We start from the raw sequence: 19143 nt of genomic DNA, 5'->3' as shown, positions 1-19143 counted from the left end.
TCCTGGCAGTATCACCACTACTAGTCCTCGTCCCCGAGATCCATGTCCTTGGATGCACCGGCGCCGTGAGCGTCCTTGTCTCCCGATAAGAACCTATTCAGCATGGGTATCTGGACGCGCTCCTGCATCTCAGGCTCCTTCGACTCCAGTCTCTTCGGCAGGGGTGGCGGACCGTGCGATGGCGGTGCAGGTCTTGCTGTCGTTACCTCCACCTCTGCCGATGCGACGGTGGCAGCTTCTGACCGTCTTCCCGGTGCTGCTTTCGACGTGCCCTTGCTGTCACAGCTGTCGACGAACGGGTCTTCCGCGCTCTCCCGTTCTGCGTCCCCATCCTGACTCCCCGCGGATGCTCGATTGGTGGCCATGGAGTCAATACTGTCGGATCGATGCTTCCTCTTAGGCGGTGATCTGACTGCGTCTTCCGATGATCCCGATGCCACGCGGGAAGGTTCCAGAGACTCCTGAACTAGCTCCTGCCTGAATGCCTTATTGTCCGCCTTGACGAACGTCTCGAGCGAGCTGCTGAGAGGGGCCGGTTCGGCGTATATCGCCTTCTCTGATGCGTACACCAGCAGTGGAGTCTTGGTCTCCTTCCATACCTTTTGCATGACCTCTTCAAAGTTCAGTGTCTACAGTAGGCAATGTCAGCGTGGTGGGACGGGTAGTGCGCAGAGAGAAAAGAGGGGGGGGCCAGATAGCTGACCTCTGCGTGGACAGGCTGCTCCTTATCCTGAGCCGTAAATGACAACCTCCACCACTGATCCCTAGTCTCGGGTGCATCATCCAGCTCTATCAGATGGGCCTTGGGTCTCCTGCATATGTACGTGACCTCGCTCGACGACGTGATGCCCTGCAGGAGATACTTCTTGCACCGCATCGGCTCTGGCCTTCCGGGCTTGTTGGGGTTGGTGAGCAGGCGGCCCAGAAATTTGATGTGGGCTTCGATGCGCTCTAATCTTTGGTCGAGTTCTACATCTAGGCGTCAGTGTGCCGTTCTTTTTTTTTTTCTTTTTTTTCTCTTCCATTGTTCGAGAAAAGAAGTACAAGGGTATGTGGGATGGGGTTTATATGACAAGGTATGGAGATATATTAGCTGCTCACCTTCCATCTTTCTGTTCCCCTCATCCAGTGAATTCTGCGCAAACTTGACCGCCTCTGTCAGAGTCCTGTGCAGCTCGGACTCTGCCTCTGTCATGGTCGACGGCGCCGATCTGTAATCCGGATACTTGTCGGCGTCGAACCCAGACTCTTGCACCGTGCGGAACCGACCGCGCGCCTCCAGGTAGTCGCAGTATGCTCCGAACCCCTTCTTCGTGCGCACGGCAACGTCCCGCTTGTCATGCTCGCGCGCCGTCTCGGGGTCGAGGAACTTGAACAGCTTCATCTTGGCGTCCTTGGCCGTGGCCGCCTCTTTCCTGTCCTTCTGGAGGGCCTTTTGTATCTTGAGGGCATCTCTCCTGCGGCTCTCGAGCCACCGCTCCGGGTACAGCTCCTCTGGTATCTCGATGCGGTCGGTGGGGCCGTCGCCACCCATGCTGATGGACAGAATGTCGCCCATCTCGCGGAACATGGCCATGCGGGTCGTCTCGTCGGGGCTGTCCGAGTTGAGCATGTCGCTCCACATGATGCAGTCAATCAGCTCATAGAGCGTCTTGACCTTGTCGTAGTCGGCCCTCAGGTTCTGCAGATCGATGAGGCCAAAGTCCTGCATCGAGTCCTCGTCGCTGGCGCCCTGGAGGTTCGTGATGACGACGACGGTGTAGAATGGGGCCACCTGGGCAGTGTTGCGCGCCCCAAAGATCTCGTAGAATCGGCGCTCCATGTCGGAGGCCGCCGAACCTACGTTGGTGGCCAAGACGCTGGCAGAGCCGTAGCTCCTCTCCGTCAGGTCCAGAAACGCCATGAGGCGGTGGATCTCATGCTCGAAGCCCGACACCTGGGGCGTGTCTTGAAAGGAGCCGTCGACTGCGCCGCCCGTATCGATGTCGTCCGAACCCGTCTGGGAGAGTACGTGCGGGGCCAGGATCTCCTGGCCATTCCACCACTGCGAGTTGTGGCCGTAGGACGAGGGAGGACTGCCCCCCTGCAGGAGTAGGTTGCGAGCCAGGGGTATGCCGTGCAGAATTGTCAGGAAGCCACCCAGGCGGTGCTGCCCATACCAGCTAGCAGGCTGTCCGGTGAGGAGAGCCGGTATCCCCTCGGGCCTCTTTCTCGACGAAGGCGGCGGTGTCTGAGAGCTGGGTATGGCGGTGACTGCGGAGGTCGGCACCATGGACCACTGCGCCGAATCGTAATCGTCGCGGTTGGCGGGGCCGAAATGCGGCTCCGAGGTCGAGCTGCTGACGACGCCCGTCTCCTGGGCAGGGATAGAGTAGCCGGCCTCTTGGGCAGATTCTCTGATGGCGCGCCGTACGTCTTCCTCCTCCTGGGCGTACGACCCGGGGACTGCGGTGCATACAGGTCAGCATCTCATCCGATTCCCCCACCCTCATTCCATCCATGTGTCCTTCCTCTCCCATCCCCAGGGCATCATACCACCAGCGTTGGAGACGGTCCAGTCCGTGATGCTCTCGAGCGGGGAGCGGTCCTTCGTCCTCGAAGGCGGCCTCGACGGTGCGCCGACGTCCGCATAAGGCGACGGTTCTACGCCGTAGATGACCGGACTCTGGTTCGAAGCAGGCCCTTCGATGTGAGTAGCTGCATGGTGTCAGCAAACGGGGTGTGTGACATTAGGCGCGGGGGGGGGGGAGTAATGCTAGCTGCGCAGCATACACCTAGCCAGCTCGTCCTGCTTCCCATCCCGATCGCCGGCGAACAACGACTCGTCCCATTTCGTAGAGTATTTCGTTCGAAACTGTTTCGGCGTAAGCAAGCATGCGCGTGAGGGGCGGAGCGGGGTGAGGGGATGTATTCACCCCATCGGCATCGTTCAAGAAGTCGTTGATGGCATTCTCGACAGAACCAGAGTTGCTCTGTCCAGACCATGTCAGTTAGCAAAGGCGGCATGGCTGTCACCTCCTTCCACTATCTCCTCTCGCCCTCTCCCTACTCGCCGGCTTACCTTGAGCGCCTGTATGACCAGCTGTCGATCGTCAACCGGATGGTAACCGGTGATCTCTATAATGGAGGAAATGTCACCCTCGCTCGGGTCCGACATCGTTGCCAGATCCGGGAGGCGCCGTGGCAGTTGCAGCTTTCAATTCCCCGCACGCGCCAGAAGTCAGCACCCCGTCTCCAGCCACCAGAGTCAGAGAGATGGAGCAGAAGAAGAATGCGCGGAGCAGGATTGCTTCTCCCCCGCTCGGAGCTAGGAACGGCGGCTGCGCTGGGATTCGTCGGTTGGGTAGGGTCTCTGGTGTGGGCGCGCGCGTGTCTCAGATAAAAATCCAAATGTAAGAGAATTCAAAAAAAAAAAAAATTCAAAAAAAATGATGGGTGTTGGTATAAGAGACACGGGAGGAATAGAGCGTCTCTTTGTAGAAAAAAAAGGAAATGCAAAGAAGAAAAGAAAAAAAAAAAAAGACGGGCGGTGGCAGATGTCTGTGATGCAAGATTCAGGTAGCGAGACTCGGGAGCTGGAGGGCTGGAGAACTGGTGAGCATCATGGGTGGGTAGGTACGACGTAAGGGCTGGCAGGTGGGCGCTTTTAGCGGGTGAGCTCAGTGATTAAGTGTTGCATCAGTGCCCGGTCAGTATCACGGTACTTGTGATCTGTGATCTGTACAGAGTAGTTGCCGCCCAAGTGATATCAATACAGTAAATGATATTACGGAGCGAATAGTACAGTAGTAAGCCTGTAGGTGCACCTCGACATTACATGTATCATGTACTGACTACCGGTACTGACCACTGGTACTGACTACTTATAACGACATCTGGTCACTGATCACTGCCGGTACTTCTCAGCGTCGGCTGGGGTAGCTGATAAGATAAGCACAGCGCGACCGGCGACATCGCAGCCGGCTTCGATGACGATGCCCCGAACGGACTTGGCCAGAGCAAGCTTCAGACGGGAGGAGGTTACAGTCGGTAGGTTGTGGGAGTGAGGGCACGGATACGATCGCCACTAGGTTATATACAGGAGTTGTGATCAAGTCGCATCTGAACACACCCGAGGTGCTGAACTGTAATCTGCAGTCGGCACAGTCCCAAGAAGCCGATGGCAAGCACAGGCCACACGCGCTGCTGCATGACGTACGTTTGCGTATTTCTCACCACCATCAGCCGTAGAAGAAGTCACGAGGCTCGTACTCGCACACGGTATCAGCACCGCCACTACCGCCCAACATCACAGTCAAGGGGGTATCACTACATGGACCTGGACACGAACTAGAGAGATGGAGACATGGGCCTACAGGAAAAGAACTGCAGCTGTTCCCTTGTGTAGAACATCGGACTGAAATGGATGAAGAAGGGAAAGCACCACGACCCGGGAGAAGTAAAAGAAGACTCGTATAAAAACAGAAGAAGAGAAAAGAAAGAGAAGACATCAAGCCCCACGACCCACCGACTCCGGAAGACCGAGATCGACCTTCTTCCACCGACCAAGTCCCCGAGAAGTGTCGACAATGCACCATGTACATCGATGCTATCAGACGTCTCCAACACGAAGATGGACAGTAGGAGCATGAGAAAAGGGGGGAGAAGGGGGAGCCCCAAGCGTAAAAGTGATAAGCGCCGTCCGCTAATATGCAGCAGGTTCTAAGTACAGGATGTATCGGGTAGGACAAGTCGCGATCCAATCCTGTCTGTCCCAATGTGAAGTTGTAAAGAATAAAGAATAGCAGAAGGAGGAGGAGGGAGAGAGAGAGAGAGAGAGAGAGAGAGAGAGTGTGTGTGTGTGTGTGTATGTATGCGTGTGTATGTATGTGTGTGTGCGTGTTTGTGTGTGTGGTTGTGGATCATTCATTGGCTCTTATCGTCATCGTCGTCCTCGTCGTCCTCCTCCTCGAAATCATCCATGTCGGAGTCGCTGCCGCCAAAGTCGTCGTCCTCGTCCGATATGTTCCAGAAGTCGTCGTCGTCGTCGGCAGACTTGACAGGTGCGGGCGTGAGCTCCTCGACCGTAGGCATCCTATTCCCGGCGGGCACGTCCCTCTGGGACTTGGCGACGGTGGCCTTGGCCAGCTCGTCGTACCGGGCCCTCTGGTCGCGGTACATGACGCCGGCGTCGACGTTGGCGGGTGAGTTGATCTCCGGGTCGTCGAGCAGGAGGAGGACGGATCGGAGCACGGACTCGACGCCGTGGAGCACGTTCCACCGCTCGCTGGCCAGCTCTCCCGACTGCACGTCGTCGCCCGGCTTGTGGAGGATCGAGATGCAGAGGTTGCCGTCGGGGTAGACGTTGGGATGGCAGATGTTCTTGGTCAGGAAGCGGAATGCCGGCGGCTGGTAGGGGTAGTCGTTGGGGAATCGCATCTCGGCCTGGGCGGGCGGGTGAGAGGACTGTCAGACGGGGTCTCCTCTGCGTGCGTGCGCGCATCGTCATCGGTGGGCATGTCATGTTACTCACTCTGAGGTAGGCTCCGTGCCAGACGCTGTCCGGGTTGACGACCCAGAGGCCAAGTTTCCACCTGAGCATGTTGGCCTCGTCGGGCTGGTACGGCGGGGCCGGGGACGTCTGTCAGTACACGGGTATACCGGCAAGGATCCCTCGGGAAGTGGAAGATGTCCATCATCTCACCTCGATATCAACCCACTTCTCCTTGCCGAGCGGAGTCAGTTCCTGGGTGAGCCTCTTGAGAGCCATGGCTCGAGGGGGATGCAGAGATGACGAGACTGAGGAGGGAGGAGGAAAGAGAGGAAGAAGAGAAGATGCCACCAGTCCCTGGGTTCCGGTCAATGTCAATGTCGTCTGCAGTGTCGACCGAGAGAATGTAAGGGTTTGGAGGAGGGTGAGGAAGACAGGCTGTTGGCTGTTGGTTGTGGTGTCAAGGGGGAAAGTGGTGCTTTCGGGGGAGGGGAGAAGGCAGGATAAGAATGGCGGTCTCGGGAGAGGCCCGAGGGGCATTAGATCAGGCTGTCTGGTCAGAGTATTAGTTACGTGTAGTGCAGTTAACGGTATCAATACTCGGTTTTTTTCCCCCCCTAGTAATACTCTAGTACTCCGTAGTAATAGTCACGGTAATAGTAGTAATAGTAGTAACGATACTCCGTACTACTTACTATACTACCAGGTATTATCTCTGCTGCTAGTACTATTATTTTATCACCACTACAGATTACAGTATTACGGAGTACTGCTGTACGTATTTAATGGTTCGATGGCGGTAATGATAGTATTAGAATACCAGTTGGGTTTAGTCTTGCTTCTCCTTGCTCATTCTGAGACGTGTGTTGTTGGACGCTTGTTGCAGGCAGTCGAGGTAAATCTGTATGTTGATGTTCAGGTCATGCATGTCATGGTAAGGTCATCATCGTTCGTCATTACTGGCATTGCAAAGATATACGAGTGACCGTCTACAGAGGCTATTCTTATCCGCTATTAATATATTGATATTACTCCAGCAATGTGCCAATCCCACCTTGACGATACGCTAATTATTACTTTTCATTGGCATGTATTGCTATCAGCACTGCCAGCAATGAAGCATCGTCCTACCTACTGATAACCGAGTTAGACGCCCAAATCTACACATGCATCTCCAAGCGTGCGTGACCAGTGATCAGCATGGACCGAGGAGATGGGCAGTATATCAGTATGCTGTAATGCAGCGCTTCAACATATTATCATTACGAGTACATACCTATAATGATGATGATACTCACATCCCATGGGGTCATGGGGGATTCTATCTGATATTACCTTGTTCCTATGACCATCCCGCCTGGGCCCTCCACACACCCAACCTCTCCCCCCACCAACTGCCATGAATCGTATGTTGCCACACGCACCTTAACCCTAGTAAGATAAAAATCCGTCGTGATATTATCATACAATAATGCCGTGCTATCAAGCACTGACAAAGACAAAATTTAGAGGTAAAAGACCAAGATGAAAATTGAAGAGATAACAGATAATGCCCCCTCCTCCCAAAGACTAACTAACCTTGACACGAGGACGAAAAAATGCTCACCCGCCACAGAAAATGACGTAGCGCCGGTTTTTCTTTCTCACGCAAATCATTCAACCTTCGGTTACCCTGTGTCTGTCCCCGAATCGCAATTCTTTCAAACATTGATAAAACGTCAATTGTATAATATACTACAACCTTGAATACCTTGACAATGGCAGATGCTCGTTAGCTGAACAGGATCTCTCGCATACTCATCCCGGTCATTTCTATGCCATCCATACATCTGCATCCTTACCATGCTTCTTCTCCTTCTTTGATCCACATATGCCACCGCTCTCCAGCTTCCCTGCTCTTTACAGCTCTATAGGTCGCAGTGGCAGCAACATCAGCAGCTATGCCGCCAGATCGTAATGCAGGCAATAACCCGTCCTAAAGTTATACAGAAACGAGTGTCTCGTCCTCCCGCTTTCGGCATTCCACTCCGTCCTCCACAGGTCGAGCTGCTCGTGAATCTCACGCACATACTTCTTCTCCGACGTCGTCACAGAGTGCTCGACCTTGCGCCACGACTCAGCGTCCGACAGCTTCGTACGCTCAATCGCCTCCATCACCTGGTCGCTCATCGTCTCCACCGCCAGGATCGGGCCCTCCAGGTACGTCCCCATCAGCCCGGCCGCTCTGACCTGCGCCTGCTCCACCACTGTCCGCCGGTTGAACTTCTTGCTGCGCGTCTGCCCGACTAATATCTTGACGTCCTGCTCGCGCCTACCGTCGCCCGTTCCGCCCGTGCTGCCTGCCGCCAGCCCTGCGAGGCTGCCGCCGCTGCTTCCCGGCTCTGTTGCCGTCCGGATCTTGGCTGGCAGTCGGGACTCTCGCTCGCGCATCTCCGCTCGGAGCCACGACATCAGTCGCGTTGTCGGCATGTCTACATCCGGCACGTCCTTACGTCCTACCGTCTTGATCTTGAGCATGGAGTCCTGCTTGATGACAATGATCCACGAGTACGAGTCGTCCCGGTGTTTCGTCATCAGGTCTTCCGGCGACCGGGCGTCCTTGGCCAGCTCCGCGCTGACGCCGTGAGCCCACAGCGTCTGCAGGATGCTGATGCCCTCGGATCGCAGGATGGCGGGGTCGAAGCTTGCCACCAGCGCGTCGCACTGTCAGAGTGTAAGCCGAAGTATCACTTGCGTACACCGTATACCATGAAACGAGAGGAGAAAGAGGAAGAAGAAAAAGAAACTTGGAAAAAAAAGCCCAATTGCAGGCTGGAGGCGGGACTCACCCTCTTGGTCGAAAATATGCCGAATGCTTCATCCTCGCTCCTCTTAAGAGACGGCTTAGCCCCATTCTTTGGTATCCTCGCCAGGCGTTCCCATGCCAGGCTGAATCCCACCGCGTGCCTCTCGTGTATCTGCCCACCGGTCCTGAGCCGCTGCTCCTTGATAAGGTGGTCGTAGCGGCCACCCGCGGCAAACACGTCCTTCATCTTTTTGTCGTGGAGGCACGAAAAAAGTATGCCGCCAATGTAGAAGCTTTCCTTCAGACTGCTGAGTGGGTTGATGTAGAACTTGGTCCTGACGTCCAGCCGTTTGGTGTATTCGGACACTTCCTTGAGATGCGCAATCGTCGACGATGCCCTCTGGTACATGTCGCTGCCCTCAAACAGCGTTTTGAGTTTGGAGAAGGCCTTGTTGGGCGTGTCTCTGAAGTCGAAGCGCTGGAGTTCGTCCACGCTGGTCGCCGAGATGCCAATGTCGGCTGACCGCAGCTCCGTTCGGATCTTGGGCCACGAGTAGCCGTGGATGTTGAGCTTGCTGAGCACGTCGGCTGCGGCCCTGCGGCATGCCGGCTCAACGCCGCAGAATTCAAAGATGATGTGGAGCAGGTCAGAGTGGCCCACTTGGAAGCACATCTGGCAAGATGACAGGGACGGTAGCGAGAGGACAATTTCGTCAATGACTTTGAGAACCTCGGCCTCCTTAAGTGCCAGGTCCAGCGTGTCGACCGTGACAATATCAAAGTCCACCTCGCCAAACATTTGCGGATGGCCAGTGTCCTGCTTGTCGCGGAATACGCTCCCAAACGTAAACGTCTTCTGGACAGGTGGGTTGCTCGATGATTTGGCCATCATCCGGGCATTGCCCATCGTCAGGTCATAGGGGAGCTGCAAAACTGTCCCGTTCTGATCCAGGAGTTGCACGACATTGTCCCCGTAGTGCGAGGACCGCGGGTATATGGAGCCTCGGGGTACCTCGAGGGCACCGTGGCGGCGAAAGATGGACACGAGATTCTCCTTGATGATTCCCTGATTGAGAAGCTCTGCAGAGGTGGGATATGTCGCCGACAGGTCCCACGCAAAGTCTTTGGTGGGCTCCACTGGTCGCGAGAAGAGTGTCGAGAGCATCTTGCGGTAGTACTGAGAGCTGGGATCGGCCAGGCCCGCCAAGGTTCGCCGGATCGTCTCGCTCTCCATCTGGACCGGCAGTTTCCCGCTCTTCAAAAGATCACTGCATGACGGTCTCTCTCCCGGGTTATGGCTGACAAGAGACAAGACGATCTCGCTCTGCTCCTTAGCTGCTGGGCGGAAGTCTGAGGGGAGGACCGGCGAGGTACGGCGCAGCTGTGTGATGACATCGGCCTTTTGCATGCCCACCATAGGAAGGTAGCACATCTCGAAGAATATGATGCCGAGCGAGTACATATCGACCTTGGTGCTGTAAACTCCATTGCCCGCTGACCTCACTTCCGGCGCAGAATAGGAAGCGGTGCCGATGCTCTTGGTAAGGTCGTCCGCGTCGACTGTGTTCACGTTGGCTCTATCAACGGAGAATTGTCCACTGGTCGCCAGTCCGAAATCACCAATCTTGACATTATCTACGCCATCCGCGCCGCTGCTGATGAATATATTCTCGGGCTTCAGATCGCGGTGGACGATACTCAGGCTGTGAATGTGGGCGAGACCTTCGAGGATCTGGCGGAAGAGACGCCATATCTCCTGCGTATTCTTGTACAGGTTTCGGTTTATCAGATCTCGCATTGTCTAATCAAGTCAGAAGTGTAACTGGACAGTGGTGAGATGGTGCGTGGTACGTACCCGCTTCTCACAGTACTCCATGGAGATGTACAGGACAGTTCGGTATGGTCGCTGGAACTTGGCCCAACGAAGAAGCATACTCTTACTCCGCTCCTTGACCGGGGAGGAAGACTGCTCGTCGGTCGCGTCGTCGTCGGAACTGGTGTCCTCTTCCTGGGAGTCTAGCTCGTCGTCTTCCTCTTCGTCGTCGTAGCCGAACTCGATGATGGGGTTAGATGATATGAAATCGAGGCCACCCGTTGTGCTAGTACGGAACTGGATGTCGGCAGACTCTGTCTCCCTCGTATCGCCGGTTTCCTCCTCAATCGATGTGTCCATGTCGCTACCGCCTACGTCTGGGATTTCCTCCACCCACGTATTGTAGTACCTCACGACGGCTGGATGGCTCAGCTGAGACAGAAGCCTCACCTCCTTGAGAATCTCAGTGAGACTCGCTTGGGACCGTTGAGAGATCTTCTTGATGGCATATATCTGTCCGTCGAGCTTCTTCCTCGCCTTGACGACCTCGCCAAACCCACCCTTTCCGAGTCTGCCTTCCTCCACAAAGTCCTCGGCATATCGAGAGGATACGGCGGCGCCTCGTGTCATGGACTCGCGTCTAAGTCTAGCTGGCATCGGTTGAAGCGTGCCCATCGGGTACGCTCCTGAGGCGATAGAGGGCGGGTCCTCTTGAAAGACAGGTGCATCTGTGGCCAGAAACTCACTGGATCCCAGCTCGAAAGCGCGGGGTCTCTTGTTCTTGTCCTCCTTGAAGTACCTACTTACAAGTTCATGGAGAGGGTGCGAGAGGGATAGTGACTCCATCAAATTTTTGGGGGACGTGTATTTCTGCTCGATATGTAGCCCAAAGACCATCTGTACAAAGACCACGCCAAAATCCCAGATATCCGTCTTATACGAGTACAGTGGCTTTGTGGCCCCGGAAACCTCTGGGGCAAGCCAGTAGGCCGATTTGGCAGAGTTCAGACCGGGCGGTCCGTGCTCTGGAGAGAAAAAGTTGTGCAGCTCTCGCTGGTAAGAAATGTCGGATATCTTGGGGACGATCTCGCCAGTAAGGTCACGGAACAGCATGATGTTGCCCGAGTGTATATCTCCATGGGATATGTTCCTGTTGTGGATGAAGTTGAGGCCGTCCAGCAGGTCGCGTGTCCAGGAACGAACTTTTCCAATTTCGAGGTGGCCGGCCAAGTCGAGAAGTTCCTCCAACGAGCCCTTGTCGGAGAGTGGCATGAGAATGCTGACGCGCCAGCAGTTGAGCGCTGATGAGTCGGCCGGCGAGCAGCTCTCAACCTTGAAATCGAGAACATCATTTAGGTGGCGGTGAGATAGGCCCCTGATGTGCTTGAGATCTTGAAGCTTGCCTTCGAGGACTTGGATATGTTTCTTGAATTCTTTGGCCTCCTTTCCGCTCGGACGCAGAGTTGCTTCCTTGAGAGCCAAGGTCTGGGTTCCCTGACCGTTAGATAGAACAGGCCGAACCGTGTAGACGGCTGAGACCGGGCCCTGCCGAGAATCGTACTTGCCCGTGACGGCTCTGAATGAGACGGGGTTTCCAGCCCTGTCCGTGATTGTGCATAATTGGTCAAATTCGAGTGCCTCGAAGTCGGCGGCCGAGTTGCGGGAGGGCTGGGTCTCGGGACCGCCGGCCTGACGACTGCTCCTAGACTCTTTGGCGCTCTGTTCCTGGCGGTCGAGTTCTTGGCGTAACATAGCCGCCATCATGCGCTCTTCCACCTTGCTCTGCTCTGCTCTTTCTCGCTCGTCCTTCTCCTTCTGCTCCTGAGCAGCCTTGGCTAGCAGAGCCTCATGACGTTCACGCTCCTCTTCGAGAGACGGGAGGTTCCGACCATCGGCCTTGGTCTGGGCGGCATCCTCCAATATCTCTCGGACACCCTCGACAATCTTGTAGACCATTTCCTCTTCATCCTTGGCGAAGATTCTGGGCTGGTTCTCGATAAATTTCTGTATTTTGAACTGGGTGACTTCACGAAGGTGGGCTTGGTGTTTGAGAGTGAGGACGGGAGGTGTTTTGGGGTAAGTGGCATTCATGACAAACCCCATGGTTACGGAGAAGTCAGGATCAATGGAGGCCTTGATACGTATATCAAAGGTAGGCTCCGTTTTCTGTGTTAAAAGGGGGGGGCCACGCATGAGTATTACTGAGTAGCGGTGTCCGGGGGTGGTGAGTCGAGAGAGGAAGAGGTGACTCACCTTCCAAGCAGTCTGTTCGCCGGTATGATTAACAAAGTCATCGCCATAGATGGCTTCGAGCGCAACCAGCTCGTTCTCCTGGACTTCGGTGTGGTCGGTCTTGTTGAAAGCGTTGAGGGTCTCTGGTCCGAGACCAGGGAAACTTGCATCATTGGGGTCTATGTCTTTGCTCGTCGGCGTGTTCCAAGTCCCAGAAGCGTTCCAGGCCATGATTGCGCGGGTTGAAACAAAGTGCCACAGCAGAAGCCGTGGCGCTTTATTGACGAGAGTTCATCTTGGAATTGAAAAAATGGCGATAAAAAGGTTCTTGTGTGAGGGTTGGGAGGAAAGAAGAAGGAAGGTAGGATGGAAAGAAGGCAGTAGCTGTCATAAAGTATGAGCTGGCGATGGTGGGGCAGCTAAGTCATAAGTACAGTAATCCAGGTTGAGGTGCATGGTCCAATTCATGTTGCGGAGGGCCCGGGGGGGGGGGGGGTGTTTTCTTGGCTATCTAAGGGGTGACGTCCCCTAGAGTTGGGAGTATACAGGGCTGAGACCCACCAAAGGAAGCCAGGTATCAGTAAGAGATGCCGCACCGCCACATCTACAGCCACTCACCCTTCCACTAGACGTTCCCGATCCAGGCGCTAAAGACCAAAAAGGACGCTGTCGGATGCCAAACTCCGACTTTTACTGGTCAAATTCAGGCAACCTCACTATAAACAACGCCAGTTTTTGATACCCGCAGGCTGCATCTATACCTAACCGGCCAATTGAGGCGCCACCGCTGTTTTTTTTCCTTAGCCGATTGTCGCTCATGTTACTCTGCTCTCTCCACTCAAAGTAAACAAACCAAACACGCATCATCGCCACGGCTGCATCCACTACGTGTTTGCCGATACAACAGGCAAAGCTGAGAAATACTGTACATGGGTCCAGGAGCTTTGATACGACACGGCTCTTGAGGACCTTCTTTTCCTTCCCTGTTCCCTTCTATCTTCATTCCCGGAGACGACAGACAGGTCCGTCCAGCCATGCTGGGCTGGATGTTGAACCGCGGCGACAACGCGCCTGACGTCGCCGATGCTGGTGGTGCGCATATCCCCAAGCTATCACGCTTAGAGAATCACGTACTGACATATTTCAAACCATTAGATACTACACAAGTCGATATGCCCGATACGCCTGCACCCGTCTTCGCCGCGCGCGCCTTCAAGAGCGTCTTGTTCGGAACACCCCGCAATTCACGAGTCTCTAAGACAACAGCAGCCTCTTCGAATAACTCGTCATCACAAACACCGGAACCAAAACCTCAGGGCATTCTCCTAACTCCCGGTACTGGTGCCGCGAAACAGAAGCGCGTCTCATTTGGTCGCGATGTCGGGCGCAATGCGAACAGCTCAAAAGAGTCGATGAGCAGCAAGGACGACGAGCCTCACAAACGAACGCGCCTGAACCGAGCCCTCGAGAAGGCGCAGCAGAACAAGACGGCGGCTAGCAGGATGACCGCCAGGTCTAAACGCGATGCGTCCGATGACGAGTGGGAAGAGGATGACGACGACCAAGACAATGACAGCGGTAGTCACGATATGACTCTCGACCTCAACGAGCCGCACTCGGAGTCTGGGCGGTACTGGAAGCAGGAATACGAAAAGTACCACAATGACGCCAAGTCTGAGCTTGAGAAACTGCTCAAGTATAAGCAGCTGGCAAAATCCTACGCTCAGCAAAAGGACTTTGAGGCCATCGAGCTGGCCGAGAAGCTTAAGGAGGAGCAGCAAAAGGTTATCAAGATGGAGAAGAAAATCGCCGAGAACGCCTCCGACATTTTGGCACGACATGGCAGCACTTCGTCTGAGGGGGCGGCTGAGTCTGAAATAATGACCAAACTCACCAAGCAGACGGCCCTGGCTGTGCAGTACCGCCAACGTGTCGAGGACCTGGAGGACCAGCTCGAGGCTTTCCTCGAGGACAGACATAGCACAGCGTCAGACAACAGAGGCAGCGGCGGGCGACGCCAGGTCCTGTCGGCGGCCTCGCCGCGCACGCAAAAGACGCTGCAGGACGTCCAGCGCGAGCTGCGCAAGGCTAGGTCACAGGTGAAAGAGGTCAACAGCCTACGCGACCAAGTGGCCAACCTAAAGCAACAACTCCGAGCTGCCGAGAAGCGCGCCGCCAAGGCAGAGGTCGGTGCAAAATCCGAGGTAATCGAGACGGATAGATCCAGGGACCTGAGGGCCCAGCTACGCGAGGCCAGGGAGCAGTCGAGGAAGAAGGACGAGGAAATGCAGGCCTTGCAGAGGGAATTCGAGATCTTCCGCAAGGAAAGCCAGGCCCGCAGTGAGGAGGCAAACCAGGTCCTCGCGAGGGCGCACGCCAAGATTGCCGATCTCAGGAAGGAGGTTAGGACGCTCAAGACGACTTTTGGATTCGACAGGCACCATCAACGGGACAGGGAACAAGACAACAATGCCGAACCGCAGCCCCTCCACGAAGATGCGGCACCACTCCCCAGGCCGTCGAGCACGCGTCTTCACGGTAGCAAGGGTAGATCGACGAGTCTCCGCGACAAGTTCCACGACGACGCGACCAACACATCTGCCGTTCCCGAACCCGGAGACACAAATGTCATGTCTGGCGCCCTTGGCGGCGATCGGCCACGTTTCAGCAGGCCTGCCCTGTCTTCTACCCCGCGATCCCCTGTCGTGCGAGCATACGACTCTCCCTCAAGGGCAGCAGCGCCGATACCCAAAGATGTAGGCGACCTCTCTGTCCTCGCCGAGTCGCTCTCCCGCAACAAGGTCACCGATCATGACATTCAGTTGGAGGCCAGGAGCCCGCAACGACACCAGTCCCCGATCCGCGGGGCCCACCTGCGTCAAACTGAGGCGGCTGCCGCTGCTCCTCTAGCCGCTTCTCTTGACAATGCTCCTACCGCCTCAGCCTCTGCAAAGAGCAGACTCCCCCCTGAGAGACGCGCAGCAGCTATGGCTAGACTAGCACAGAAGAGGCATGAGAAGAAGCTGGAGAGGTCGCGAGGTGTGCTGGACAAGGAGAATGTCCAGCCCTGATTTGGGTGCGACAAGTGTTGAATGTAATTTTAGCGAGGTGTTATGGATTTCAATGTATCATGGGACAAGGGCGTTTTCTTCTTCTCATCTTCACTTTTATTGGTATGATTACTACGTTCTTCTTTTTCTTCTTCTTCTTCCGTCTTTTTCGTATTGGTCATCGCATCTGCATAGGTAGATTCACCGGATGAATCACCAGGATGATTCGCAAACTAATATGTACTAAGTATCCGTACGCGAACCACGCTATCGCATCTTATCTACTCCGTACCCTCTTTCCGCGCCCTTCTCCTCGTGCAGCCTCAAACCTTTCAAATCTTTCAACGCTCCTACGACGTAAAATCCCATGGCTCGTCATGGCATCAGAAGCAGCCGACTTGCAAGATGAGATTGATCAACTACAGTCTCGTCTGAAAGAGGCACGAGCACGATTAAAGTCGTTGGATGCCAGCACAGTCAAGCACCATGACATTCCTGGTACGCTTAACCACCACAAATCTCATGCACTTAGATGAACACACGCAAAGAGAAAAAAAAAACAAGAGAAAACAGAAGGCAAAAAAAAAAGATGATTCGAAATAAAGATGAAATGTTGACCCGATTGAAAAAGACTCCCTCGGTTCCCCAACCCACTTCCTCCTCCTCCTCTCCGACTCAGCCCTCCCCCTAGGCTCCTTCGCCTTCAGCAGCGGCCTAGAATCGTACCTGGCTCACAGCCGCGGCGGCGTCCCAGGCCGCGCAGCAGGCAGCATGTCCAGCTTCCTCCCGTCGTCGGTGTCGTCGCTCGCGTCGACGACGCTGCCCTTCGTCCTGGCTGCGCACCGCGACCCCACTCGCCTGGCCGACCTGGATGACGAGCTCGACGCGGCCATCATGTGTGCGGTTGGACGGAGGGCGAGCGTGGCACAGGGTCGTGCCCTCCTGAGTATATGGGAGAGGTCGTTCCGTTCGTCGTCATCGTCGCCGACGGCCATGACGCCGGTCTCGGGCTCAGCAGCAGAGTGGGCTGATACGCTGCGCGACTTTTCTGCCCTGCTGCGGAGTGCCTCTTCGTCCTCCGCTGCCGACAGGAGAGACGGGGGGGGGGCCGATGACGAGACCTTGCTGCTGCTCCCCGCTGCGTCGGCCCACCTCGCGCCGCTATTCGGCGCCCTGTGCCGCGTGCTGGGCCTCGGCCTCAGACAGACGGCTTATATCTTTGTGTTGGGCCACGTCAAGGCTCTCTTGTCGGCGGCCGTGCGGGCCAGTATGTTTGGCCCGTATCAGGCCCAGAAGGTGCTGGCGGGCGAGCAGGTGCAGCGCATGATTGACGTCGTCATCGAGAGGGAGTGGTTTACGCCCGTTGAGGAGGCTGGGCAGACGGTGCCCGTGCTGGATCTGTGGATTGGCAGGCACGAGCTTCTTTACTCGAGGATATTTAATAGTTGATCTGCTCTAATACTCGATTTGGCATTTGTATATTATGGTGTTTACATGGACGGCTTTCCCGCGCGTATGTGTGGTACAGTTGATGGTGGGCTGACAGAGAAAAGAAGGAAACATGGTACAGGAACGCCCTATTCGTCGTCATCGTCGCTGTCATATGCTACAAGGGGACCTGCTGCAGCCGCAGTCTTTTGTTTCGATGCTACCGTCACCCTCGACTTGCTCAGTGCTGCGAGGGTGCTGCTTGAGAAGATGCCGCCACCGCCAACCGACCCTTGCTGCGCTGGTGCCTGCCCATCTCTCCCTGGTACCTCCTCTGATGCCTGTCCGTTCTCAATCATAGCTGATTGCTGGTACTCGACCTCAAATCCCCGTCGACCAACAGGATTGACAGCATTCGCGCCGCGGGAGTAGTGTATATCATCGGGGGCCTCGTAGCCCTCGAGGCCGTAGCTGCTCTCCATCTTCCTCCTCTTGCGGGCCTCGGGGTCCTTACCCTCCAGCTCGGCGATGAACTCGGCGGGGAGGGCTCGGCGGATGGCCTCGGCAGCCTGCTCCTCGACCTTGCGGGCCTCGCGGGCTTGTGCCATGGGGTTGGGGTCGGCCGTGGCCCAGCGGACGTTGAGCACCTCGTCGTGGTCTAATGACTGGTGGGACATGGCTTCGCGGGCGAACTGGGCGTTGGCCTCGTTGGTGTATGTGATGAAGGCGACGCCTCGGTTGTTGAGGACGCGGACTGGGACTGCGTTAGTTTGTGCCACGATCAAATGAGACGGGATGGCAGAGGGGAACAAGAGGAAAGAGACTCACCACGCTCGACTGGCCCCCACTCGGCAAAGTGACGGGCGACAGTCTCCTCAATGTCGTCGGTGACGTGTATCCGGCCAACATAGATTGTCCTGTTCTGTCGCATGAAGCTTCCCACGCCGCCCATGTCGTCGCGGTAGTCGGAGAACTTGTCACGCCCGAAGCAGTCGACATTGGGGCTGAAGAGGTCAAAGGTCCCGGGGAGGCGGTGCAGATAGTCGCAGTCCTGGCCCTTGACGCATATCCCGCGCGCAAAGTGCACGCAGAAGTACGAGCCCGGTACCTGGTCGGCCTTGGTATAGCCGCTGTCCAGGGCAATATTGCAGCGGCCCTTAGCGTGCGTCTTGGACAGGTATTTGTCCTCGCGGTCGCCGCCGGACCACTTGTTGTACCAGATGTTGAAGATCGTTCCCGTCTGAGGAGGCGGTTCCGAGCTGATTTCGTCCGGATCCATCTGCACGCGCGCCGGGCGCTTCTTCTTGCGGATAACCTTTTTAATCTTCTTGCCTGTCGGGGCTGCCACCTCATTGCTGTTGCTTGTTGTCGCGACGGCCATGTTGTTGTTGCCGCTGTCGTCGTCCTGCTGGATCTCTGACTGCTCGGTAGCAGGTGCAGGTGCGGGTGCATCCGCCGACCCGACGGCTATCTGCTCCTCTGTATCGGCCATGGCGTCGGTTCTGTCGGTTTTGTCGGGGGTGCCACGTATGTGGGAAGAGAAGGAAGTTGTTTGGGATGGTTTTGTCAAAAGAGTTCTAGCTGCCGTCTTCCTGCGTTACGCCTAGATGCGCGCGCCCCATGTGCTAGATTCACGGATCTTAGTCAGCATTAGAGAGTTGTGGCGACGGAAGAGCAGCTCATGGCTTTATCGAGGGAGTGTAGTAGTAGCATGGAAAGTAGTTTAACATAATGATTGTTACTTACCAAGACGGAGTGTTTTAGACGGTTGATTTCGTGCGTATAGATTGTATATTGACGAAATTACCTGAGTTCTGCTCATCTATCCTGGCAATCATAATACTAAGCTCGACAAAAAGAAATACGAGTACAGACATTTTTCCCTTGTCCAGAAACAGAAGGCGGTCAACACATATAGATACGTGCCGACCCCCCCCCCCCCACCAAGCGCCATTCTGCCGTAGCCTGGAGTTGCCATCGCAGGTGCCTCACCCCACGTTTGAGTTCTGAAAGTCTTTTTTTTTTTTAATTATATATATATATATATCCGCAAACTATTCTGGAACATTTGAGCGCCGCGGAATCATCCTCTGAATTATCGCTGTACCCGCTACGGTCTTGTAGCTAGCCGTCAAGATGGTCAACATTACAGACAAGATCAAAGAGTATGATATGCCGCTCCTCGCCCACTCGCTCGATTCATACGACGATGGAACCCTGCTAACTGCTCTCACCACTAACCAGGATCGAAGATGAGATGAGGAGGACTCAGAGTAAGTAATGGCTCTCACTAATACCTCCGAACCATTATCGTCTATTCAACGTCCTGCTTGTCCCTCGAGGACTCCTTGATTGGCGCCAAATG

At 55.4% G+C, this 19143-nt stretch overlaps 6 protein-coding genes across 6 annotated transcripts; 2 read left to right on the top strand and 4 right to left on the bottom strand.

Moving 5' to 3' along the window:
- Positions 1 to 20: 20 nt before the first annotated feature.
- GMORB2_2833 (ubiquitin interaction motif protein) lies at positions 21 to 3157 on the bottom strand (the record flags this gene model as incomplete). The annotated part of the gene is made up of 7 exons (XM_035464811.1): positions 21 to 629; positions 704 to 969; positions 1102 to 2445; positions 2536 to 2697; positions 2773 to 2854; positions 2916 to 2972; positions 3062 to 3157. The coding sequence occupies 7 exons, from the start codon at positions 3155 to 3157 to the stop codon at positions 21 to 23; spliced, it is 2616 nt and encodes an 871-aa protein (XP_035319481.1).
- A 729-nt stretch (positions 3158 to 3886) lies between these two features.
- On the bottom strand, positions 3887 to 5749 carry GMORB2_2832 (ubiquitin-conjugating enzyme E2 R; the record flags this gene model as incomplete). Its single annotated transcript, XM_035464810.1, has 5 exons — positions 3887 to 4003; positions 4112 to 4124; positions 5036 to 5424; positions 5513 to 5620; positions 5684 to 5749. 5 exons carry the CDS (start codon positions 5747 to 5749, stop codon positions 3887 to 3889), a joined length of 693 nt encoding a protein of 230 aa, XP_035319480.1.
- Positions 5750 to 7408: 1659 nt separating this feature from the next.
- Positions 7409 to 12531, bottom strand: GMORB2_2831 (uncharacterized protein; the record flags this gene model as incomplete). The annotated part of the gene is made up of 4 exons (XM_035464809.1): positions 7409 to 8173; positions 8299 to 10056; positions 10111 to 12234; positions 12322 to 12531. 4 exons carry the CDS (start codon positions 12529 to 12531, stop codon positions 7409 to 7411), a joined length of 4857 nt encoding a protein of 1618 aa, XP_035319479.1.
- Positions 12532 to 13334: 803 nt separating this feature from the next.
- GMORB2_2830 (DNA repair exonuclease SbcCD ATPase subunit) lies at positions 13335 to 15371 on the top strand (the record flags this gene model as incomplete). The annotated part of the gene is made up of 1 exon (XM_035464808.1): positions 13335 to 15371. The coding sequence occupies one exon, from the start codon at positions 13335 to 13337 to the stop codon at positions 15369 to 15371; it is 2037 nt and encodes a 678-aa protein (XP_035319478.1).
- Positions 15372 to 15727: 356 nt separating this feature from the next.
- Positions 15728 to 16799, top strand: GMORB2_2829 (urease accessory protein; the record flags this gene model as incomplete). The annotated part of the gene is made up of 2 exons (XM_035464807.1): positions 15728 to 15848; positions 15982 to 16799. 2 exons carry the CDS (start codon positions 15728 to 15730, stop codon positions 16797 to 16799), a joined length of 939 nt encoding a protein of 312 aa, XP_035319477.1.
- Positions 16800 to 16927: 128 nt separating this feature from the next.
- GMORB2_2828 (RNA recognition motif) lies at positions 16928 to 18270 on the bottom strand (the record flags this gene model as incomplete). Its single annotated transcript, XM_035464806.1, has 2 exons — positions 16928 to 17532; positions 17607 to 18270. 2 exons carry the CDS (start codon positions 18268 to 18270, stop codon positions 16928 to 16930), a joined length of 1269 nt encoding a protein of 422 aa, XP_035319476.1.
- Positions 18271 to 19143: the final 873 nt, after the last annotated feature.

This window comes from Geosmithia morbida (genome assembly GCF_012550715.1).
Source record: "Geosmithia morbida isolate 1262 chromosome Unknown scaffold_14, whole genome shotgun sequence".
Taxonomy (NCBI): Eukaryota; Fungi; Ascomycota; class Sordariomycetes; order Hypocreales; family Bionectriaceae; genus Geosmithia; species Geosmithia morbida.
Note: the sequence above shows the minus strand (reverse complement) of the source record. Positions and strands in the feature narration are given on the sequence as shown.